We start from the raw sequence: 22,928 nt of genomic DNA on the forward strand, positions 1-22,928 counted from the left end.
GCAGCTTTCTCCCTGTGCCCTTTCAATGAGCCATAAAGCCGCATGCAAAACAAATAAATAAATAAATAAATAAATAAATAAATAAATAAATAACTTCTAGCTGCCAGATACAGCTATAAAGCTAACAAAGGATTTCCCCAAATAAGGTTCAGAGAACAGGGAAGTTAAAAACAATAATAACAACTATAATATGTTGTTGTTATTGTTGTTATTATTATTATTCAATTTCTCACTGGTAAGAAGCCAGTTCTTGCCTTCTGCTTAGGAAAAGCTAGAGTTATGCCCTTTAAAATTTTTAATAATTATGTCTCCCAAGCTCTACCACAAATACTTTACTTTCTTAAATTGGGGCACACATTCTACAGAAAGATCTTAGCTCTTCAACCAACAAACTGCAAAGTAATACTGTTGGTGAAGGCATCGTGACAAATGACTTAGGGTTTACTCTTTGTGTCTTGCTGTGCCAGTCGTGTAAATTTCATTGGTTTGAAAGCAGTACCGTGCAAAATTGAAACTCTCCAGTCTCTGCAAACCCAATTATCTTAAAAGCTAATGAACCTCTTGTCAACAAAATTGGTAGCAATCTACTACCAATTCCATTAGAGTAAAAGATTAACCAGGATATTTCAAGCCCATTTTGAGATACAGAAACTCCCCAGAAGAGGGCTTTCTTAGGATGGAAGTAGATGTGATGAGAGTCAAGAGTTAATAATGTTAAGAAATGCCATTAAAGAATTAAGAATATGCAAGTAGAGAAAAAGAAATGCTTAAATAAACTACCTGTGCCTGTCCCCGGGAGCATGATTGGAAGAAATACAACTTTAACTTATTAGTTAAGAAAGAGGAGTGGAATATATCAGGGAGACAGCCACACTTCCATACTTGAGAGCTGGTCTACCCATGTCATTTTCCTTGCAATAAAGATGTCAATTTCTGTCTAACCCACATCATCTCAAACATCTCAAACTCCAGAGACCAAGTGCTCAGCGTGGTAAAAGCTCTGAAAGAACCGGAAGCCAGGACAGATGCTCCCGAACCTGAAGGACAAGCTGAGGAGCAGACCCCGGTGACTCCATGCCCCGATGACGCCGCCAACCCGAGGCCCCTGACCTGGAGAGGAGGGAACAGAGCAGCGACCCTCGAGAAGAGAAGATAGGACAACAATTGCAGAGGAGTTACCCTACGACAGGAAGGTACTCTGTGGGAGGGAGGAGATAATAGCCAAGGATTATTATATTCCTCCATATCTGAAGTACCTCCAAGAGAGACATTCTAGAGACAACATCTGAAAAGTCAGGTTTTACCCTTCATTCCAAATTAATTAACAGATTATTTGCCCAAGTGAAACACTGAATGTGAACCCATTCACAGGTTTACAATACCTGAAAGTGTAAAAACAAAACAAGACAAAAATCAACGCATGTTCACAAATGCCCAAGTCTTACCCATGAAAAAATGACACTGTTTTGGGCTATTCTGATTCTTATTTATAATTTTCTATTGAAATGTGAGAATCCCCTGGCTTCTCATACAGGAAATGTAACTTCTCTGTTACATACATATTTCTGTCTTAATTTGAGATGTACCTTGAGCTCCGTCTTGCCAACTCTATGTGATACACTTTCAATAAATATAAGTAGCCCAGCTGCTGATTTTATTACCAGCCCTCCTGAAGGAATAATTCAATGGAGAAAATAAATGTAAAGCTGATTCGTATTAAATACGGGAAGCAATACTATTTTTAAAAAGTAAATATTGCTACATAAATAAACTGTATAATATTGCATTACATCTAAATAAGACTTTTAAAGTTGTCCTCAATTAAAATCAACTTTTTTAGTACCTCATCATTACCAAAAGAAAATTGCCGAGGAGGAAAAATTTGGCTCCCATCTAGTTCATTGGAGTTGTTACTGTGGTTGTCTTAATTCTCTTTGCACGAGAGAGTGAAAAAGAATTTGATGTCAGTTAAGCCTCTTCAACCCTATTTTTCATGCTCTACACCTCATCTTTGGCTCCAACTATTGAATTAAAATAGACAGGAACAATGCAAAGTAAGTATGAGGGGCCTAAGTGGCTTGGGGGAGATGACAAGGCCTTTACTTCAGTAACATACCCAAAGGAATCACATTAGCAACTTCTTAAAGGAAAGAAAGGAAAAAAAGAAAAAGACAGAACAAATTGATTAAACTCTATTAGCCCTGAGCCAAACATTATAACAATGACCCCCTGCCCAGGAGCTTTCAAGGATATAAACAGCAGCAGCTGATAGGATTTACTGTTTCTCAGAGTATGTTTCTGCAATCATCCCACTGACACAACACCCACCATGGAGTCCTGGAGCAGGTCCTCAAGGCGGGATAAACTGGTGTTGTGGTCACAGGAATATTTTCGTTTGATGGAGTCTTGGAGGTTCCTCAAGAATGACTCTAGGTCTCGTGCATCACTGAAGAACTGTGGGGATAGAAGCAAGGGGTGCCTCGTTCTCAATACGTCACAACACCAAGATCTTAAGTGAGAAGGACAATCTTACTGTGCAGAGCTGAGCGAAGCGGATTACACTTTCATGGATTAGTGTGGTTCATTACAAAGGCCACATCAGCATAAACTGGAGGTTTTGGAATGCCATGGCCAGGAAGTCCTAGTGACTGAGCACAAAGCCTACTGAGCCCTGTGGAAAAGTCAGTCTGCATCTCCCCCTCAGAAATCACTGCTGGCTCCTCGACGTCTGGTTAGTGACAAAACTTGGCTGTCAAGTCTATTTCACAAAAGCCTAGAGGTTGGGTGATCAAATGTTTCAATTCATTGATATGATTACAAAATGATCAGGAAGGTTATTTAATTTAGGGAAAAACCAAACAGAGATAATAGCTTACTTCCTTTACCCACCCTCACCTGAAAACAAGTAGTGTATTCTTCATGCTGTGACCGACCAGAAAAAAGATGGTCCTGATATTTTATAGCTCTTCCCATCAAGAGAGGGAGTCTATTTCTATTCCCCTTGAAGTTGGGCATGGCCACGTGATTTCCCTCGGCCTCTGGCACATCAGCAAATGTGGCAGAGCAGAAACAAGTGCTTGTGCTCTGGGGCTTCCTCTCTCTCGCTGCTTGTGGAGCACAGGCATTCTGTGAAGAAGCCTAGGATAGCCTATTGGATGCTAGAGACTTGTACATAGACTTGAACCCTGTCACCCCAGCCAGCTGTCAGACATGCAAATGATGCCATTTGGGACCAACCAGCCCCATCAGCTGCCTGCCAGCTGCCTGCAGCCATGATTAAGCCAGGCAAGATGAGAAAAACCACTCAGCTGAGCCCAGCCCAAACTGTCAACCCACACAATCATGAGCTACTAAATGTTTTAAGCAACTAACTTTTTGGGGTGGTGGTTTATACAACAGAAGCTAACTAATACAGATGAGATTTTTAACCTTGCCTTTCCCATGTATATGCGGAGGCACGTGCGCACACACCTCTTGCCAGAATGAAAACAAATCTTCTTCTCATCCTCTCTGAAGCACACAGACACAAGCCCACCTACCTGAAAGTAAGCCGTATTCTCTTTCACATGCTGCTCAACACACAGGCACAGCTGCCTCATCCACTGCAGCTGGGACTGGACAGCGGCACTGTAAGCCTGCAACAACCGAGCACACAGACAGAAAGGCGTGAGTTTAACAGATCCAATAAATATGTGCAATGCTCTCTTCCAAGATACAACTCTGCTCATGACAGAGAAGCCAACAGAAGATGCATGGAGATACGTGACTGGCAGCTGCTCAGTGTTTCCCATTAGAAAGGGGTTGTCTTTTATCCAACATGGTTTTGTTAAAAGGGGTTATACAAGTATAGAAAAGGCTTCTTCTTCTACACTCAGTTGCAACTAAATGATCTGGCCAGCAGAACCCAGGCATAAATAAATAAATCCCTCCTGGATCCTCCACGGTCTCTCTTCTCTGGGCAAAGGCACCACACCAAGAGGTAGGATCTGTTTGGATAGTTACTTGAAAACTTAGGGTCCAAGTCCACTTTCCCCATGAAGTTAGGAGTTAATATTGCTTCTTGTTTCTGTAGTCTTCTCTTTAGACCATCAAAGGGTTTGCGGTCTTTGGGGGTGGGACAAAAAGGGAGCCAATACAAACGATCCTTGACACTTCCTCCAGGTCTTTCGGCAGAACAAAGCCTCTGATCTGAATACTTTCTTAACATCCTCCTCTGAGCACTGGACCCTCACACATTCTTAAGTCACATACCTCCACAGTCTGCTTGGCGGGATGGTTCTCCAGTGACAGCAGCTCCGCTGTATCTTGTAGAGACCGAAACACATCCTGTTTCTCCTCCAGTTCCATTGTCAACTCCTGCACATGGAATTCAGTTTTACACAGTCAGTGCTACTAAGGGAGGAGCAGCAATAAAGAAAAGGCTGTGTCCCCTGCCCTACTTTTAAAAAGCCTACAGCACTGGGTCAGTGCCCAAATGAGATGCATAAACAGTACACGTCAGAGGATTTCAGAGAAGAGCAAAAATGCTGGAATTACTGGAGAATGATTCAGAAAGGATATGGGAAACAAGCCAGACCTGAGTAAGCGGGAGAACACAGGATGAGCACTGGAAGCAGAAATAGGAGATAACTTGGCTAGAGTAGCTAGCTGACGTCAGCACCCACCTAACAGTACCTGACACACCAGTGGATCCGCATCACTGACTGGCTTTACTCAGGCTATTTCCTTAGCCTGGAGTGCCCTCCTCTGCCTCTAAATCTTGTTAACATTACAGGACCCAACTGAAATGCTGGCTCTTCTGTGGAGTGGGATACTGAAACTTACTATCAGATTTGACCCCTTCTCCTTGGTGCTTTCCAAGCACTTTATATCTATCATAGCCTAATTTCCGATCTCATACACACTGTTTATTGTATTATAGTATCTAGTCTTTTTTCTTTACTTCAGAAGGATCATATGCCACTGTCCAATCAGGAGAAACTTATATATTTTTAAAAACTCTAAATGAATGGAATTAAAGTATCTAAAGAAAGTGTGAGTAAAAAAGCTGCCTTTGCATAGGGTTTACAAAATGATTAAAAAATCCTCTGAGATGTACACATACTGAAAGTAGCAAAAATTAACCCTACTTACTTGTATACATTTTTCACTGAAAAGAATTCAAAGCATTTTCCCATAGTCCAATGCTGAATTTTCCTTCCCATTTTACAAATTAAGAGACTGAGACCAAAAAAATTATTAAATGAATTGAAGAGAATTCAGAATTGAGAAACCAAGAGCACACCTCAGTTGAAGCAATACTAAGCCCTATACCATGTGCTTTGCTGTACTAGCTTATTAAATCTTAGGTAGTCTTTTATACAACCCTTTGAAGGGGTAGGGCACTAGTATCCCCATCTTACAGAGGTCCAGAGAGATTAAATGACTTGCCCAAGGTCACAGAGCTAGTAAGCAGAGGAATAAGACTTTGAAGTTAGGTCGGTCTCACTCCAAAGCCTGTAATCTTAACCACAAAGCTATACTGCTTCTGACCTGACTCAACTTGCAGGTGCTGTTCTATCCACCCAAGACACTGCCTTTCTGAATACATTCTAAATAAATGCATTTGAGGGCTCGAGTTCCCTGTCCATTTACACTTCTCACAGGCATAGATGCATTAAGCAGGGCCCCTATTTCTACCTAGCAGAATGCAAATCCAGAAACCCAAGCTCTCAGAAGTTGAGTCTCTCTGTCTCCTGATGCTATTACATAAATACGACAGGCCTGTTGTGCTAGACTCACAGAGAAGTAATTTCTCTTGGCTGAGATATTGGGATTGTTGTCACTCCAATCATATGCTAGTTCCTCCTCCTCCTTCTCATTCAACCAAATCAACTCAGCTGTAGCTCTGGAGACAAATGTATGCAGGCTCTGAAGGTGCCTCATCCGAAAGTTAGACGTTTCCTAGACAAAGCAAGGATTACAAGGTTAGACTGCCAGCCATTCAACTATAGAAGATAGCATATTTGATCTCAAAGCAAACAATAACTTGGGAAATTAATTAGTCCTGCTGTTTCATCTCTGGGTGCTTCTCCATGGATTTAAATTTAGTACAAGTGTGGTACAGGACTCCCAGAGCCCTTGTCAATCCTAACTAGAAGTTAGAACTCAGCAGGCGTTTGTGGGGCTCCCTGGATAAAGAATGATCCTGGGCCTGTCCTACTTTGGACAATCTTGAAAGACAGGAATGAAGAAAACGGATGGAAGTCCCTGTCTTACCAATCTCAAACTTGTAGTTTTGGTGTCTCAAAGCACATACAGCCACTGCTTTGGTTAAGCCTGACAGCTGGGACAGGCTCTACTTACTTAAAACTTTCTGGGGCAGTGGTTTCTGAGCCATTAAGAAAATGTTATAATACATATGAACAGCAGCATAGTAAATGATGTAATCTAATAAACAGAAAACCAAAACAGTGCCAAACCAAGAACTCTCTGAATTAGGGAAAAGAGTTGTTTGGACAGAACCAGATTCTCTATGAACAGAACATGACAGACTTGGTCAAAACTTACCTTCAATTTACAATACTGTGTCTCCAGCTTGCCAAGAGTTTCAACATAACTAGTATGAAAATTCTGGGACATTTTTCCCTAATAAGAAAGGAATGAAATAAGAATACATTAGAGAAAGAGTAAGTAAACTGCATCTATGGTATGGTTTCAACTAGGTAAATACTATGTCTGCACACAGGTAAAGACTGGTTACTCTGAGAAATCAGAAGCTTAGACAAGAAATCTCGGCCAGATTGTATAGCGTGGAGCAGCACTAAGTGAGGAATACTTCAGCAGGGCGAATACAACCTCCCTGTCTCGTGCTTCCAGTAATTCCGGGAGGTTTCTAAGCAAAACCTATGCCTGATGATAGTCAAACCACTCAACTGCTTTTTTGAAGGGGAGAATTGAAATAAAAAAATGGGAAGACAGAATGAGTGAGGGAGAAGAGAGACTGAATAGTGTCTCTACACCAGCTCTCTCTTGCAGACAGAAGGTGAAGGGGAAAGAGCATGAACCTTGGGAGCCGAGGGCCCGAGTTTGGCAACTGCATCCACTACTTACTAATTTTGACCTTAGCTTTAAATATCACTTTTCTTTTTAGTAAAAAAACGGTTAATAAAAAGAAAAATACCGGGCTGGCTGAGTGGCTCAGTTGCTTAAGAGCACGAGCTCTAAGCAACAGGGTCTCTGGTTCGATTCCCACATGGGCCAGTGAGCTGCGCCCGAGCTGAGCTGCCACTGAGCTGCCAACAGGTGGCAGGATGGCTCATCTGGTGAGAGCACGTGCTCCTGACAACAAGGTTGCCGGTTTGACTTCCGCATGGGATGGTGAGCTGCATTCACCCGCAACTAAGATTGAACACGGCCCCTTGAGCTGAGCGGCTGCGAGCTGCAGATGGCAGCTGGATGATGACTGGACTTGGAGCTGAGCTAGCTGCACTCTCCACAACTAAGGCTGAAGGACAACAATTTGGCTATTCCCCTCCCCCAATTCCCCAATAAAGTCTTTAAAAAAAACCAAAAAACAGCACTCCCTCATGTAACACTTAAAAAGGGGAAAAAAAAAAAACTTTCTCACAAAATTATTTCAAAGAGCAAAACACTTCAGTGAAAAAGGAGTCTGTTGTCAAGTGCTGCTCATGTTTATCACTCTTTTCCAGAGCTCCCTTCTCCTCAGGGACAGCTGCACCGTGCACACTGCCCGGGTTCCCTGCCCCACCCCACCCACCCTCCATCATGGATTCTGACTCCACGCACCTCATACAACCTCGCCTCTTTGACACTTGAGCCCAGTTCTTCTACACTGGTGTGAATGTGCTGCTGTGTTTCCAGCTGCAACTCCACACTAGGCAGGTCATTGCCCCACTCTGCTCGCTCCAGTTTCATCTGGAAAAGAAAAAATACGTATATAGTAATTGACTGCTATGTTGACAGAAAAAGAATCAGTGTCTGGACAAGGGGGCTGGGGATAAAGGACTGGGCAAAAAGATATCTAAACTATCTTCACCGTGGTCTCTTACATGAAAATATGCGATAATCATCCCCGAGGAGCAGGAGACTAAACCACCCCCAGCTATCGCAGCAGAGGCAGCCTTTTGCTGCAGCATTATGGGAATACATTCCTACATTTACCAACGAAAAAGGTGTTTCCACAGGCTAAAGATACTTAACTTTATAATTTAGGCATTTCCCTTTATGGAGTCTCTTCATTTTAAAATCACAATAGATATAAGAAATAAATATCTGAAAATATTAAGCTTCATTCATGGCATCAACTATTGGCCAATGAATTTTAAAACATTAGATTGTCTTTGAATGTTTGTATTTATTAGTACATGGGGAAATCCATGATCAGGAGAAGAGAAAAACTTCATACAAAACAAAAGGGTTAGAAGAATAAGACAGATAATATTAAACCTGAACCATTATTCTAGAATACATGTAAATAGTGCCCCTTAGGGATGTAAAGTACAGGGTAAGGAATATAGTCAATAATATTGTAACTATGTATGACGTCCAATGGGTACTAGACTTATCGGGTGATCACTTCGTAAGGTATATAAATGTCTAATCACTATGTTGTACACCTGACACTAATATAATATTGTATGTCAACTGTAATTAAAAAATAAATTTTTAAAAAATAGTACCCCTTAGAATGGTGAAGCACAGCAGCCTTGCTTAAATGTAAGAGCTGAGGCCAAAAAAAAAAAACCAAAAAGTGAAGAATAAACTTCTCTGCCAATGAGGAAATTTTAGAAAAGGTAACAGATTTATAGACTCTGCAACTTCTCCCATAAGCTCGAGAATACTTAGAATACAGTTAGCTGAAAGGAACAGATTCCCAAAGGGCTTCAAATTAGAAAAGCCTATGCTATTCAGTGTGGGATTTTTGAGGATTTGAGCTGATCCTATCCGTTTAAAATTTAAGGAGAAGGGGGCTAAAGTCTTGGGCAGCATCAGTGATTCAGGAAATCTATACAAGGGGCACCGAGCAATCTGGTCCTTGCAAACAAGCTGCAGGATCCAGCACATCTTAGGGAACCATATAAGCATCTGGAACAGACACCCACCTGCATTTCTTCTACCCAAGACAGCAGTTCATACACAAAGCGGAGACTGCCTTCATCTTCAGAGGAGGAGATAGACACAAGCTCAGCCCGAGTCATGGGCTTTCGGAACCAGGAGGTAGAAGAAGAATGGGTTCCCTTGGTCAAAGGTTCTGCCGTCAGATGAGTAGTGGTTAAAGTAGAGGGTGGAACCAATTCCAGTGAAGTGAAGTGGCCCTTCCGATACAAGTTTGTGCACTCGAGACGCAAGGTGACCAGCTCATCCTGCAGACGCATAACCCTGAAGTGGAAGGAGAGAAGGAAGGGAGACTTAAATTTGTAACATACTTTTAAAAGTAAAATCTTCCCTATCCATTTGACAAGGCTGAAGTAAAAAAAATGAGATCATATCAGGAAACGTGTTTTGAGAAAGAACAAGTGTTATATGAATGCAAGGTGGTATTATTAACATCTTCATTGTTTAGAGCTGTCTTTGAGGCCAATACCAAGGTATAGTGTTAAACGGAGGGAAGCAAACCAATACCCGTTTATGTAACTCCTAGATGGTATAACAGAATAAACAACAGATTAGGGGTCCAAAGATGTGGGTGTGAGTCTTAGCTCTGTACAAAGTACGTGACCTGGATGCTCCTCATCCCCTCTGTGGGCCTTGGATTCCTCCTCTTTATATAAAAGGAAGCTTTGGATCACCAGCGGTTCTAAACCACATATGGTACCACGCCCCTGCAGGTCACTCTGAAATACGTGGAATGTCACAGATGCCACAACGATTAGAAAATCCTACAGGTACTTAGTGGGCAGGGCCTGCAATAAGAGGAAACTGTTTTCCACCAGGAGAGTTTTCCTGCTGAAACACCTATCATATCCCCACTGAGGTCCAAGTTACAAGATTCAGTACCTGACTCTTGCGCCATGAGCGTCAGCAGTAAGCAAACCCTCCATTTGAGTCCCGTGTTCCTCACCTAAAAGCCAGCTCTTCTAGCTGGTAATAATTCTCATCCCGTAGGATCTGGAGATCCACCTGCAGCTGCCTGATAAGACCTTCGCATTCCTGAATGTACATGATGACATCTGCCTCGCACTGCACTGGTTGTCCTGATTCCAGGTGAGCAGCGTCCTGAGAGAGAAGGGGAGAATAAGAGTGGGGAAACTCCCACTGCTCCCACCCACTAGGACCCAGGCGGCCAAGGGGCCCCCTGCAATCCCAAGAGCAAGGAAAAACACAGCTGGACTCCTCAACCGTTAACTTCAACCATTAGAGCACAGGGTGAAAAGTGGGAAACATGTGGCATAAGAAGTGAGACAAAACAGCCAGACTTACAGCCTGCAGTGTATTCTTAGCTAGTGTCAGTTTTTCTTCACAGTTCAAAGCACCGTTCTGGATTTTGTTTGCAATCTGTAGCAGCAATTCCAGCCTAAAATAAGAGCAAAGCCACAGTAAAGGTGCAGGGCCCAAACCCAGCCCAGCACGTCATGTCAGGTCCCCTTCAGGCCCTGGACCCACCTCTCTACAGCTGGTCGAAGGGATTTCTCTCGCTCCAGCATTTCAATGATGAGCTTTCCCCACTCTTCTTCTACATCGTTAGGGTGATAACCTTGAGGCAGTTTAATTCGGCCAAATTCAATCCACACCTAAAAAACCCAGACACACTCCTTTAGTCCAAAATGCAGCCATGCCCTCAGGCCCCAGTTTTAACTTATTTTTCCGCACATCACCTCTTGCTTCTTTACCCAGCCACTCAGCAGTTTTTTTCCCATTGTCTAATAAGAGAAAACAATGGACTATTTAGCAGCACCTCAGCCTGAGGTGAGAGCAAAATAATCGCCTCTGAAATGCAAGGATTACATGCTCTAAATCCACTCATTCCTTCTACATTTTACACAACTCCTCCTGTCCTCTCAATAACGCCCATTCTGGAAAAGTGAAATGCCCATCTCTACAGCTTCAATTTCTCTAGGAATCAAAATGTGAATGGAAGTCTCTCTCTTTTTTTCCATCCTATGGAAAGAATTCGCTTCCTTCTCAGAAACAGGAAAACTCATCCACAAAACTCAAGATTTCTGAATAAATGTATACCATTTTTCAGTAGGCCCTTTAAAAAAAACAGATGGTTGCTACAACCCCTTTACCACAAATTTTCAAGACCAGCCTGACAGTGATGCTAGATTCATCCCCCTGAGAATAGGGCTGTTAATGCAGGTTGGGAGGAGGATGCGATGGTTCTAACAAAGCAACAACAGGACAAACCAGCAAACCCCAAATTCAGCAAAGGATAGGCTTCCTTACCTCTAATAATTTATATAATTCCTCAATTCTTCCTTTTTCTCTCTCCTTGGCCAGAATTTCTGTTTCTTTGAAGTGTATGTACTGGTTATAAAGTGCCTACAAAATTAATATTCATTGAATGAATGAATGTATGCAAACAACCTGGCCCAAGTTTTCACCTCACCTCACCCAGAAACCAGCAGCAACAAGCGCTGAGACTTACTCCCTAGAATGAATATATAGAAAGCAATTTAAGTCCATGACTTTACCTTTAGTTCAACAGGGTTCTGGGGGAAAGTTTTATCTGACATCAGGATTGTATGCTGTTTGATCCAGGGAATGAGGGAGTCCACTCGGCTTTGGTATTCTTGCCACCTGGCGTCTACTTCCTATTGCCAAAAGGTAAATATCACACACCTTCTGATTAGCAGTACGCAAAGCATGCACAGGAGAAAGATGAGGCCATCCCAAATCACTTAAAATCCTTTTCCTCTAATTGCCTGTTTAATGTGTGCAGGATCCTGGTTTCAAAGCTCCTCAAAGGCTCTCAAGATGGGATTTAATTTCCTGACACCTAGAATAGTCTAGGCTGGATGCTACAAAATTAGCAATATCTAGACACATTCCCCGGGGCCACAGGTAATGACCATGTATAAAGATGGTGTGAATTCAGTTGCTCTGTGTAAAAGTGCTCTGCATATAATGAATGCTTAAGAACATGGTCTAATCAATACATTCTACCCAAACAAATCAAAGCAATCTAAGAAAGTGTCCTCTTACCGTGGCATTGATCCCTTCTCCACCCTCGGGGACTTTAGGGAAGGCATCATAAATCGAAGATACATAAGTGATTACAGACTTTTCATCTGGAGATGGCACATCCACATCTGAGAGAGAAAGGATAAGAAATTTCTCAGTCAGAGCCTGCCATTAGGAAGAGTGAATATATGCCAAACACACCCAACTTCAGTCGGCTCTCACCTTCTGCATCCAGTAGCCGGGTGACCCCCAGTCTCTCTGCCACTTCGAAAGCTTGTTCCAGGTTCTCTCGGTTACTTTGGATTTGTACCCTCTCCATATCTACCAGATCAGGTCTGTAAAAGTCCACCAAGGCACATGAAAGGCCACCATCTACACGCCACACACGCGTTCACACAAAGAAAACCTCTTAAAAGCACCAAGGGCTGAATGAAAAACACTGACTGAATTAGAGAGAAGGCGGAGGCTTAGAAAGGTACTAATCCCATTGTTATTTACATGCCAGGAGCCCAGTGCTCCCTAATTCTAACCTTACACAACAGTAGCCTTTTTGGATTTCATGGGGAAAGGATCACAAATTAGTACTGAATGAAAATTAGGATGTGTTATGACCACTGAGAGTACACTAATTGTGATTTTGGTCATTTAAAATCCCCATCTCGGGCCAGCCGAGTGGCTCAGTTGGTTAAGAGCTTGTTCAAGAGTTTGAGCTCTGAGCAATAGCGGTTCGATGCCCAGCCCGAGCTGAGCTGCCGCTGAACTGCCAACAGGTGGCAGGATGGCTCAGCTAAAAAAATAAATAAATAAAATAAAATCCCCATCTCACTCCAGCCACCTGCTGCTCCTCAGCCACACCAAACAGGCCCCCTGTTCCAGGACCTCTGCACTTGTTATTCCGTCCAACTGAAACTCTGACCCTAGAATCCTGCATGGTTCCCTCCCTCCCGGCTCTGCTCCAGCATCATCAGACAGACCATCTTCCTATCCAAAATGCCATAACCCTGTCACTCTCTATCCCTCCATTGCACTTACCGCTTATGACAGCATATACAAAGGGTGCCAAAAAAATGTATACACATTTTAAGAAAGGAAAACTGTGTTAAAATTGTAATACTCAATATATACAGATAACAAAAGGTGAATACAAGTCATGTTTGACTTCTGCAACTACAAGAGGTGCTCAAAGTGTTTACCATCAGCGTCCAAACACTTCTGATTACGGGGAACTACTGCTTGAGCAACACGAAGTGTCCACCTGTATACATTTTTTTGGCACTCCCGGTATTATTTGTTTATTGCTTAATAAACAAGCTCAACGAGAGCAAGAACTTTTGCTGTTTTGTTTACTGCTATTTGTGCCCAGAGCCTAGAACGCTACGAGTTTAATTTATATTCCCTTTTTAACTGAATAAAATGAATCAGGTTCTTGGTGGAGGGGGAAAAGTGACATTATAACTAACTACAAACAAGAGCTGAAAAAGAAGCCCCTCCAGGCACACTGAACTTCTACTGCATTTACCTGTATCGGTGAATAAGCGCATTGAACATCTTCCCATCACTCCAGCAGGAGGAAAAGTTGGTGCATTTGATTCCTGTGTAGCCAGCTGTCACCTTTTGGGTCCATAGGAGCAGCTTCTCCTTGGCTGACATGTCTCCTGACTCTCCACTAATGTAGATGTCGGAGATCTGCCAAAAGATAGGACACGGAATAACCTTTTCTTCTTCAACATTATGGCTCTTAGAAGAAGAGGCAGATCCAAGGCTGGCGGCACTTCAGATGACAGTTCCAATAAATATACTCACTCTCTTTGGTAGTCAAAGAAATGCAAATTAAAACCATGGGAGGTAATTTCTTCACCTATTAAATTAGGAAATTGTTTTTTTAATGATACTATTCAGTATTGGAGAGACTAACATTGGATATCCTCAAACACTGCCGCTGGTGAGAGTGTACATGACCTAACTTCTCTGGTTGGCAGTTTGAATCAAAAGCTTAAAATATACATAATAGGAACCATTAGAGATAAGCTAAAAAAAATTTATATAAGAACGTTTATCAAAATGCTATAAACATTATAGCAAAAAGTTATAGAGCTTAAACTCTAATAAGGAGTTGATTGGCTTACATAAAGCACATATACATACCGTGTTTCCCTGAAAATAAGACAGGGGCTTATATTAATTTTTGCTCCAAAAGACGTATTTTATTCATTTATTCATGTACAAAAATCTACATTTATTCAAATACAGTCATGTCTGGCTGACGATCTTAACTGGGGCTTATTTGGGGGTAGGGCTTATATTACGATCACCCTGAAAATTATGCTAGGGCTTATTTTCCTGTTAGGTTTTATTTTCAGGGAAACACAGTTGTAAAATTCTCTGTAGCACTTAAAAAGGTATGCTTTAGAAAATTTTAATGACATAGGAAAATGGTCACCATTATCCTATGAAAAGAAATACAAAATAGTATATAGTAACACTAATTTTATATAAAGATATAACCATATATATGTATACATACATATATATGCATAATGTATGTGATAACTGCATATATATGTATGCAAGTGTAAACATAGGGAGAAATACACCAAACTAGTAATTATAGTTAGATTTCTAAGTGGTAACATTATAGGTGGTTTATATTTTCCTAATTTTCTATATCATGTGCATTTTTATAATAAGAAAAGAGTTATTTTAAGAAATTCCCAAAATCTAGCACAGGACCTAATTTAGAGAGACGACAGTGTGGGAGAGAACAAAGTTCATGCCTTTGATTCCACGCAGACCTGGGTTTGAATTTCAACGTCACCAACCTCAGTTGTAACATCGGTAAAGCGAGAAGAATACTTGCCTCCTGCTTTTCCGGGTTGCTGGGATCCACCGTGATAGCATACATAGTAAAGCACCTAGCCCCCACACAGGGCTGCACTCAAAGTCTTCTCTTCACCCTTTCTGGTGTGGATGATGGTCTTCCTTCAATTCTTACTTGTCTAACTCTCCCAGCACTGACAGCCTGTATAATTTGTTATCGTGCATTATTGACTATTACTTGTTCTTATCTCCCTAAGACTGTAGGTTTCCTGAGGAGCTAGCACTACATCTTAATATTCAGAACTATCTAAAATTGAATAGAAGCCCCCATTAGGATGAGCTCCTTGAGACAGGACATGTTCAAACAGAAGCTGGGATGCTGTGGAAGAAATAACCTCTTCCCCTGAGAGTCAGTGATCAAAATCCTTCCATGTATCACCCATTGCACCTGGTGTTGAGCTGGTCATATGCAAACATGTCACATGTTTTAATTAATAATCACGTGGTTTATAAATAATAAAAATAAATATATTTTGGGGGAAGGTCCACCTAGAATCCTAAGACACGTTATTTTTTTACAGCAAACTTAGCAAATTCAAAGCAGTGTGTATAATCAAACAAGTTTGGGCTAATATTAACAATGGTGATCTGCCCTGGAGTGGGAGTAGGGATACTTTTATTTTCTTTTTGTCCGACTTTAAATAATGAGCATACGTTACTTTTATAATGAAAGCTACAAAATCATTTTTATCAATAAGAAACAGCATAAGCCTTTGAGCCAGACAGATATGCATTTGAAGGGAGGCATTTACTCAGAACTGACCTCAGGCAAATTACTTAAGCTTCTTGTACACCAACTCCCCCATATATAAAGCAGAATGAAAACTTTCTCATAGGGTCACTATAAGGATTAAATAAGGTACAGTGCCTGGCGAATATGTATTTCCTTCCCATAATAATAAAAGAGCATGCCACCACAATCTGAGGGCTGGATGGTTTGAGCAGGGAGGGAACTGCATGTCAACAGAACATCTGTCTCTCAGCCCTGGGAAAGTAATCGCCTCTTTGGTGGTCAGTACAAGGGACAATTGACAATTAGGCACTTCCAAGTCTCTGAATACTAAATTTACAAACTCAGCTCATAATAGGTTAAATATCAGCAGAAGACACTTTAAAATCAGAAAAAACAGGGCCAGGAACTGTTCATAATACTTTACTGAATATAAAAGAAAGCTGCAGACTACTGAATCTTACTAGGATGTCTGAAGAAAGACTCTGAGAACAAAAACCTATGGGAAGCCTCATGGAGTCTAGAAAAGGGAAACCAGTAAGCGTTGTCTTCTAACCAGCACATTCCAGGATTCTCGTCCCCTTCACAGGGACAGTTCTAAGGGGAACATCAGGCTGCCAAACAGGGATGATGCCAGCTAGTAAGATCATCTTGTAAAGCTATCCTCTACCCACCACCTCTCTGCTCTGACTCCACGTTCCCCTGAAAACCTTTAGATTATTACTTGCTTCCCACATCATATCCTACAGCAACAAAATGCACTGAGTGCCCAATTCAAATACTGTATCACTTAGCAGTTAAAATTCATATTGTAAATTAATTTACATCAATCAATCTCTAACAAGTATAATCGCTTTTGAAGTCAATCCCCCTAAAACTCAATCTATTCCAAATACACGGGGAGAAAAAAACAAGAGCTATGGAGCTGCAAAGCTGAGGATCCAACATGTGTAATGCTGCCCAAGCTATCATCCTGGGAGTCCTGTGAAAACAGCCCCTCTCTCGTGCCAATTCAATTCCAGTTCTCCTTAACATTTCTAGCTGCTTGTTTCATTAGCTATATGCCGCCCACCACTGACATATCCCAATAGGTTCACTGTAGCTACTTCACATACATATTAAGGCGAAACATTGTTGGGAATAGAAAATAGATTTGTTAAAGTAAAAACAGATCGAACTTGAATAAACAAAATGAAATCTGAGTATTTGTGTTTTTTACCCAAAAAAAGAAATTCCAGTTTATTAATTGACATTGTATGGCCAGTACAAGCACAGTCAATCTCTCTGATGGCATCACTTATTTGCCAATCGTAGTATCTTTGTACATTGCACTGAAAATAGTTCAATGAACAGCTTTACTTCAAATTGTCCACACAGCCGTAAATGAGACAGGGAAGTGTTTGGATACCTCAGGGGGGGAACAATAAATACCCTGTTTGTATAAGGGCCCTTCCTAGACGGTGACTGGATAAAATGGGATTATCATCACAACCACCTGAGTAATTAAATTGGGCTTTTGTCCATCTCTTCACTTAATACTCACATGTTTTGTGCACAGTGCTGCCCTTTGGACTATGTAGAAGCTTCTACCTTAATCTCTCAAATGCAGAAACCCAGCGTCAGGGTCAGGGAGCTTACTCCGTCATCCGGATTTTGAAAAGAAAGCCATTTGGAGAGGGAGGACAGCCTCAACACCATTCCAGAGACCATGCACATCTACCTGAACTCTCTTTTAACCCAAACTTACCCACACCTATTGGGCTTGATTAATTCCTTCTCTGAAGCATATCTAGAAACTTAATGTTTTCTTAATAATTCAATAAGTATTTACTGAACATCTCATTTGTGCTTAACACAATTCCAGGCACCATGGAGAAGAAAAAAAAAGTCAAACACCATTTATTCATTCTGTTGTTATTTCTTGAGTAACCACTATGTTCTAGGAGCTGCATTTAAGTTCTTGGTATCTCAAGATAAAAGCACAACCTTGAGCTTCAAGCTCAAGAAGGTTAGTAGGGGAGACGATATATTATTATACAGAGAGATCAACGCTGTGACAGAGATAAGCAAGTAACCCAAACTAGCAGTGCCAAGGAATTTCTCGGAGACAATATCTATGCTGCATTTTAAAAGTAGAAGTCAGCCAGGTGAGAAAGGAGAAACAAAAAAATAGACATGCTTGCCCATCTTGAACTTAGTTAAGACGTGCCATATCTGGCTAAAATAAGGTAGTCCCCGCGTCTGACAACAGATGGATGGAAAAGAGGAATGGAGAAGGGAAGCACTGTGGTACTCTGGAATACATAAACTTTTGGAAATGTATTTACACATATGTACATGTTTAAAATTAAGCAGTATATCTAATGTATCAATGTATAATAGTATTAATGCTTTTTCTACTTTCACATTTTATAAAACCATGCTATTCAAACTCTTTGCATCTTTGACATCAATGTCTTTTTCATCAATAAAGCTACTTTTAAAAAAAGCTACTGTTTGAGTGAATATCTAGAAAACATCTGCTACATTTCTTTTTAAGATTTCTGAGCTATAGTAGCACTTTTCTGAATCCATGCAGTCACTGGAAATTTCACCCCCAACCACAAGAATCCAGTTGCATAACATATTAGTTTTTTCATTCATTCTCTTGGTATTTATTTATGATTTCCATAATATGACAACTTGCTCTGTGTGTGTGTAAGTCATGTGATTTTTTTAAAAAAGTTTTTAATGATTAAGACTTATATACAATTACATTCAACACTTCAAATTAGGAAGTTATGGGCCAGCCGAGTGGCTCAGCTGGTTAAGAGCTCGCTTGGGAGTGCCAGCTCTGAGCAGCAGGGCTGCAGTTCGGATACCACATTGAGGGCCAGTGATGCTCGCCCTCTACAGCTAAGATGATGAACAACAGCTCGACCTGGAGCTGGGCTGCTGTGAGTCGCTGTGCAGCGGGACTGCAGCGGGACTGCAGTGGGCTGCCGTGAGCTACATGAGCGGCCAGCAGCCGGTGTGAGCTGCTGGGAGCCACTGTGAGTGGCCGACCAATGACCGGCGACCGATTGCCTTACCCAGGAAGAGCACAATGATCATACCAACATGGGCCAGTGAAGTGACGTCCTCCACAACTAGACTGAAGAACAAAAACAGCAATTTGTCTACCTGTCTGTTCCCCTTCCCTGATTCTCCAACGCTGTTCCCCTCCCCCCAATTCCCCAATAAAATCTTAAAAAAAAAAATTAGGAAGTTATATTCCCAAGAACAATAACTAAAATTGTCTTGGATTTTTGGTCTCTCTTTTTTTTGTTTAACCAATTATATCAGTTGATCTCTATAAAAATTGATATAATTTGAACTAGCCAATGGTGACCCAAATTCATTCACCTTTTTTCATGAACTGACTATAATTTCACTGAGAGCCCAATAAAAAGGAAGACTTTATAAAAACTCAAATACAAAAAGATTTTCTTTTTTTTGAAGGATAATTTTGGAGGCGGGGTGAATCTTATTGTACTTTATATTTAGTCATATGTGGTAGATCACATGAAAGAGTTACACATAACTTAAGGCCCTCAAAGAGCAACAGTAATACAGTAAATAGTAATGCCCAATAGTGGATCTCAACAGAATGAAAAATTAGTATGGGCTGGAATGATAAAAAATATTTCTTAAAGAAGTATGAGTTCAACTCATACTTAAAGGATATTATAGAATAGACAAAGAGGAACAAAATTCCAGGTAGATAGTGGATGCAAAGATTCTAACTTGAAATAAATTGAAACAGGAATAGTAGATGGGTAAGGGGTTGACCTGTTAAAATAGGAAGGCTCAAACTGGGAATTGAGAGAAGATGAGATAGGTTATGGAGGGGCTGGAATACCAGGCGGAAGACTTTGGATGTTGTGTAAATCTATGTAAGTCTCAGGGAATGAGACTAGATATAATAAACAAATAGATACTTGATTCTCATGTCCTGACATTTCTAGCTGACCGGATCCCAGTACAGAGGAGGCATCAGACTCAAAACTTTCACTCAAGAAGCAGGTGAGGGTACAGTGAAGTAGTGCATTACAAACATCAGAGTTAGGGAAAGGTTGGGGGTGCTCCTTTCCGTATTCTAATCAGAATCTTGGTGATCTCTCCAGGGACTAGAACTAGAATGGAAATCCCAGGTCATAGAATATGGGTATTTTTCAATTCTACTAAATAGTGGCAAACTGTTCTCCAAATAACAGTACAATTTATACTTCCACCCCCAAGGTATGAAGAGGTTCTCTATAGCTCTACACCCTCACCTGCACTAGGCATTTTCAGACTTTTTATTTCCTGCCAATATGATGGGTGCAAAATGTACTTTATTGTTGTTTTGCCTTCTGTATCTTTGATTACTCGTGAGAAAGACACATGTGTATGAGGCATTTGGGTTTCCTTTTTTGCCAGTTACTTATTCGTGGGCTTTTCCCTATTTTTCTACTAGGGCGTTTACCTTTTTCTAGTTTATCTGCAGTGATTCTTTAAATAACAATGTTAACAACTAATATTTATTGTGCTTTACTTGTAGTAAGTCATATAATTCTCACAGCAACCCTACAAAGTATATACCATTCTTCCCTCAATTCACAAATGAGGAAATTACATCACAGAGAAGTTAGGTAAGTTGCCCCCAAGGTACACTGCGCGTGAACAGAACAGCTGAATTCAAACTCTGCCAGTCTGGCTCCACACTCTTAACCATACTCCTATACTACTGCTTATATTCTGGATATTAGTCCTTTTCCAGTATATGTATCATATAATAATTTTACTGTTATTTTTCTTAAGTTTTCCATTTGAAATGGAAAATTTCATATATACACAAAAAGAGACAGAATGGTATAATAAACTCCTATGTACCCATCACACAATTTCAACCATTATCAACTCATAGCTCATCTCATCTCATGTGCACTCTACCCACTTCACCCCTCCCCTATTATTATGAAACAAATTCCACATATATTTCCTCCATTAACACTTCAGTATGTATCTTTTTAACATAACCACACCACCATTGTTATACCTAAAAAATAATGATGATTCCTTAGTCATATTTTTAAGTAAATGTTTTTGAAAAAGAAAAAAATCCTTTCTTAGCTTTAACTGTAACTTCAACTGCTACATTCCTCCAATAGTATCATCTGCTTAATTTTGCTCTCTTCTTGCAATACAAAGCCAATATTAGTAAAAACAACTTATAATTAAAGAGGAAAAATGGGAAAGGAATACTTATAAACTGAAAAGGCTGAGCCTAGAAAATAATATACCAACTGATGTTTTTCTCAGCATTCCTAGCCCCCAACATTAGGTCAGACTATCACCCCAAATTGTAGGGACCGTAAGGGTTGGTGGCAAGGACAAATTCTTCATTCAACAGAATCTACTAACAGTGTGGGCAGATTAGCAGTGGGAGCCAAGATAGGGAGGAGGAAAGGATTTTCAACAGTTTTCCTTGTTCAATAAGACAAGTATTACGGGTATTGGTGGCAGCTGGGAGTTGGGAGTCCTCCTGAGAAGGGACGGCCAGAGACGGCCTTGGTCTCTGACATCAAAGGCCAATGCTGTTAACCGGCTCCCTTCCAGCTCCAAATCTTCATCTACTTGTCACTCTGAAAACCATTTTGTCAGCTGGTCCCTGCCATCCTGTTTCTGTGTTAACTATTTCCTGACAAAGGAAGAATCAACTCTACCAGGTGAACAGCAAAGCAGACCATTTATCTTCTATTATCTAAACCCCACACTTAGCAAGAATTAGAATCAGTTCCCATGTATCTCTATCCTGGAAATAAACAAAGCCCACTGCAAAGTTTACACCCAGCCATAGGCTGGCGCACCCCCACCGACATGCCCTGGACTGATCAACAAGAGTGACAATGCCACCTGAGTTACGTCAAGGATAGACACCACTCTGGAACTCGAATCATTTTCTGAAGAGGGTTACTACTCTAACATAAGAAAAACAAAACAAAACAAGCATCAAAACACAAAAAAGCCACTCCTGAACTTCCAGCTGTCTCCCCTTTAGGAAGGAGCTGGTGTGTGACTGGCAGCAGCCGCCTCCCTGACCTTGTGTCCTCCCCGTGCTCTCACACGTAGCAGAGGGAATTCAGGCTCCAGCTAGATGCTCTCGCCTTGATGCTCAACCCACATTTCACAGGCCTGCGGTGTCAGAACAGGCTGCCTCCACCTCTCTGGCTACTGCCGTCCTCGGGCCTTGTGAACAGCCTGCTAGTGAGGGGGCAGCTCCCTACTCCTCCAGACCCCACAAAGGGGTGTGGCTTGCCTCCAAAGAAAGGGTGCCATCCTCTTCTGAGCAGCACATGGAGCTCTTTTCAGGTTCTGGATCTTTGAGAGACCCGTGAGGGTCTCGGGCCCCTTGGCCTTGAGGACTTGCATTCTGCAGGGATTTCACACTTATCTTGAGGAGTTACTTCTTATCTGTCAGGTAGGATGGTCAGGTTGTGGCCCCCACATCACACGATGGACATGGCACCTCAGAAACGTGTCAGCCATCTGAGCTGACAATCTCTTAGCTTTTCAGCCTGGGCTATAAAGTGAGTAATCTGGCTGTGTCTGTTCTGAAAGGGTAAAAGGGGTGAGACGTAGAGCTGGGCTGCCCAAAAATGCCACTACCGATTCGATTCAATACTGACGAGCAAAAGAATCACACCACTATCAAACAAGTACTATCAAACTTGAGGTCATGTCCAAAGGTTCCTCCCACCTATCGTTTCTTTAAGATTCCTCATAGAGTTCGGAACCTTCCCTTCCCAGTGTGGAAATTCCATACTAAAAGTGCCATGGGCACGTATGGTCCGTTATCTACAACTGATTTCCACTAGGAGACTTAAAATTTTACACTCCACACTTTCAGAAAACCTCACTCAATTTATGAGCATGAATCCTAAAATATTATGATGCCTCCACAACTTCAACTTTAATGCTAGTGGTATCAAAGGAGCATTCAGTTCAGCAGCTGGTTTTATCCCCAACTACCCTACATCCATTCCACGCAAAGGTAAAGGCTGACCTGGACATTCCCTCTTATTCAATGAAACGCAAATACTTACACACCCACCCCAGCAGCCTCACTGCCTTCCTTTCCATTTTAACAATCAATCAATCTCTCTCTCTCCCTCCCTCCCTCCCTCCCTCCCTC

The 22,928-nt window shown here is 41.3% G+C and overlaps 1 protein-coding gene across 1 annotated transcript in view; it reads right to left on the minus strand.

Annotated features, from left to right (window-relative positions):
• The window catches only part of MACF1 (microtubule actin crosslinking factor 1), a 335,004-nt gene that overhangs the window by 150,832 nt on the left and 161,244 nt on the right, over positions 1-22,928 (minus strand). The window contains exons 6-20 of the mRNA XM_019657518.1: positions 13,646-13,812; positions 12,349-12,461; positions 12,148-12,254; positions 11,637-11,756; positions 11,389-11,484; positions 10,606-10,733; positions 10,423-10,516; positions 10,064-10,218; positions 9,105-9,381; positions 7,789-7,917; positions 6,550-6,627; positions 5,782-5,943; positions 4,252-4,356; positions 3,540-3,635; positions 2,329-2,454 (exon numbers count right to left, since the gene is read on the minus strand). Of these exons, the coding sequence (XP_019513063.1) occupies positions 2,329-2,454; positions 3,540-3,635; positions 4,252-4,356; positions 5,782-5,943; positions 6,550-6,627; positions 7,789-7,917; positions 9,105-9,381; positions 10,064-10,218; positions 10,423-10,516; positions 10,606-10,733; positions 11,389-11,484; positions 11,637-11,756; positions 12,148-12,254; positions 12,349-12,461; positions 13,646-13,812 (1,953 nt within the window). The remainder of the gene's footprint in view (positions 1-2,328; positions 2,455-3,539; positions 3,636-4,251; positions 4,357-5,781; positions 5,944-6,549; positions 6,628-7,788; positions 7,918-9,104; positions 9,382-10,063; positions 10,219-10,422; positions 10,517-10,605; positions 10,734-11,388; positions 11,485-11,636; positions 11,757-12,147; positions 12,255-12,348; positions 12,462-13,645; positions 13,813-22,928) is intronic.

This window comes from Hipposideros armiger, unplaced genomic scaffold (genome assembly GCF_001890085.2).
Source record: "Hipposideros armiger isolate ML-2016 unplaced genomic scaffold, ASM189008v1 scaffold_10, whole genome shotgun sequence".
NCBI classification, from domain to species: Eukaryota; Metazoa; Chordata; class Mammalia; order Chiroptera; family Hipposideridae; genus Hipposideros; species Hipposideros armiger.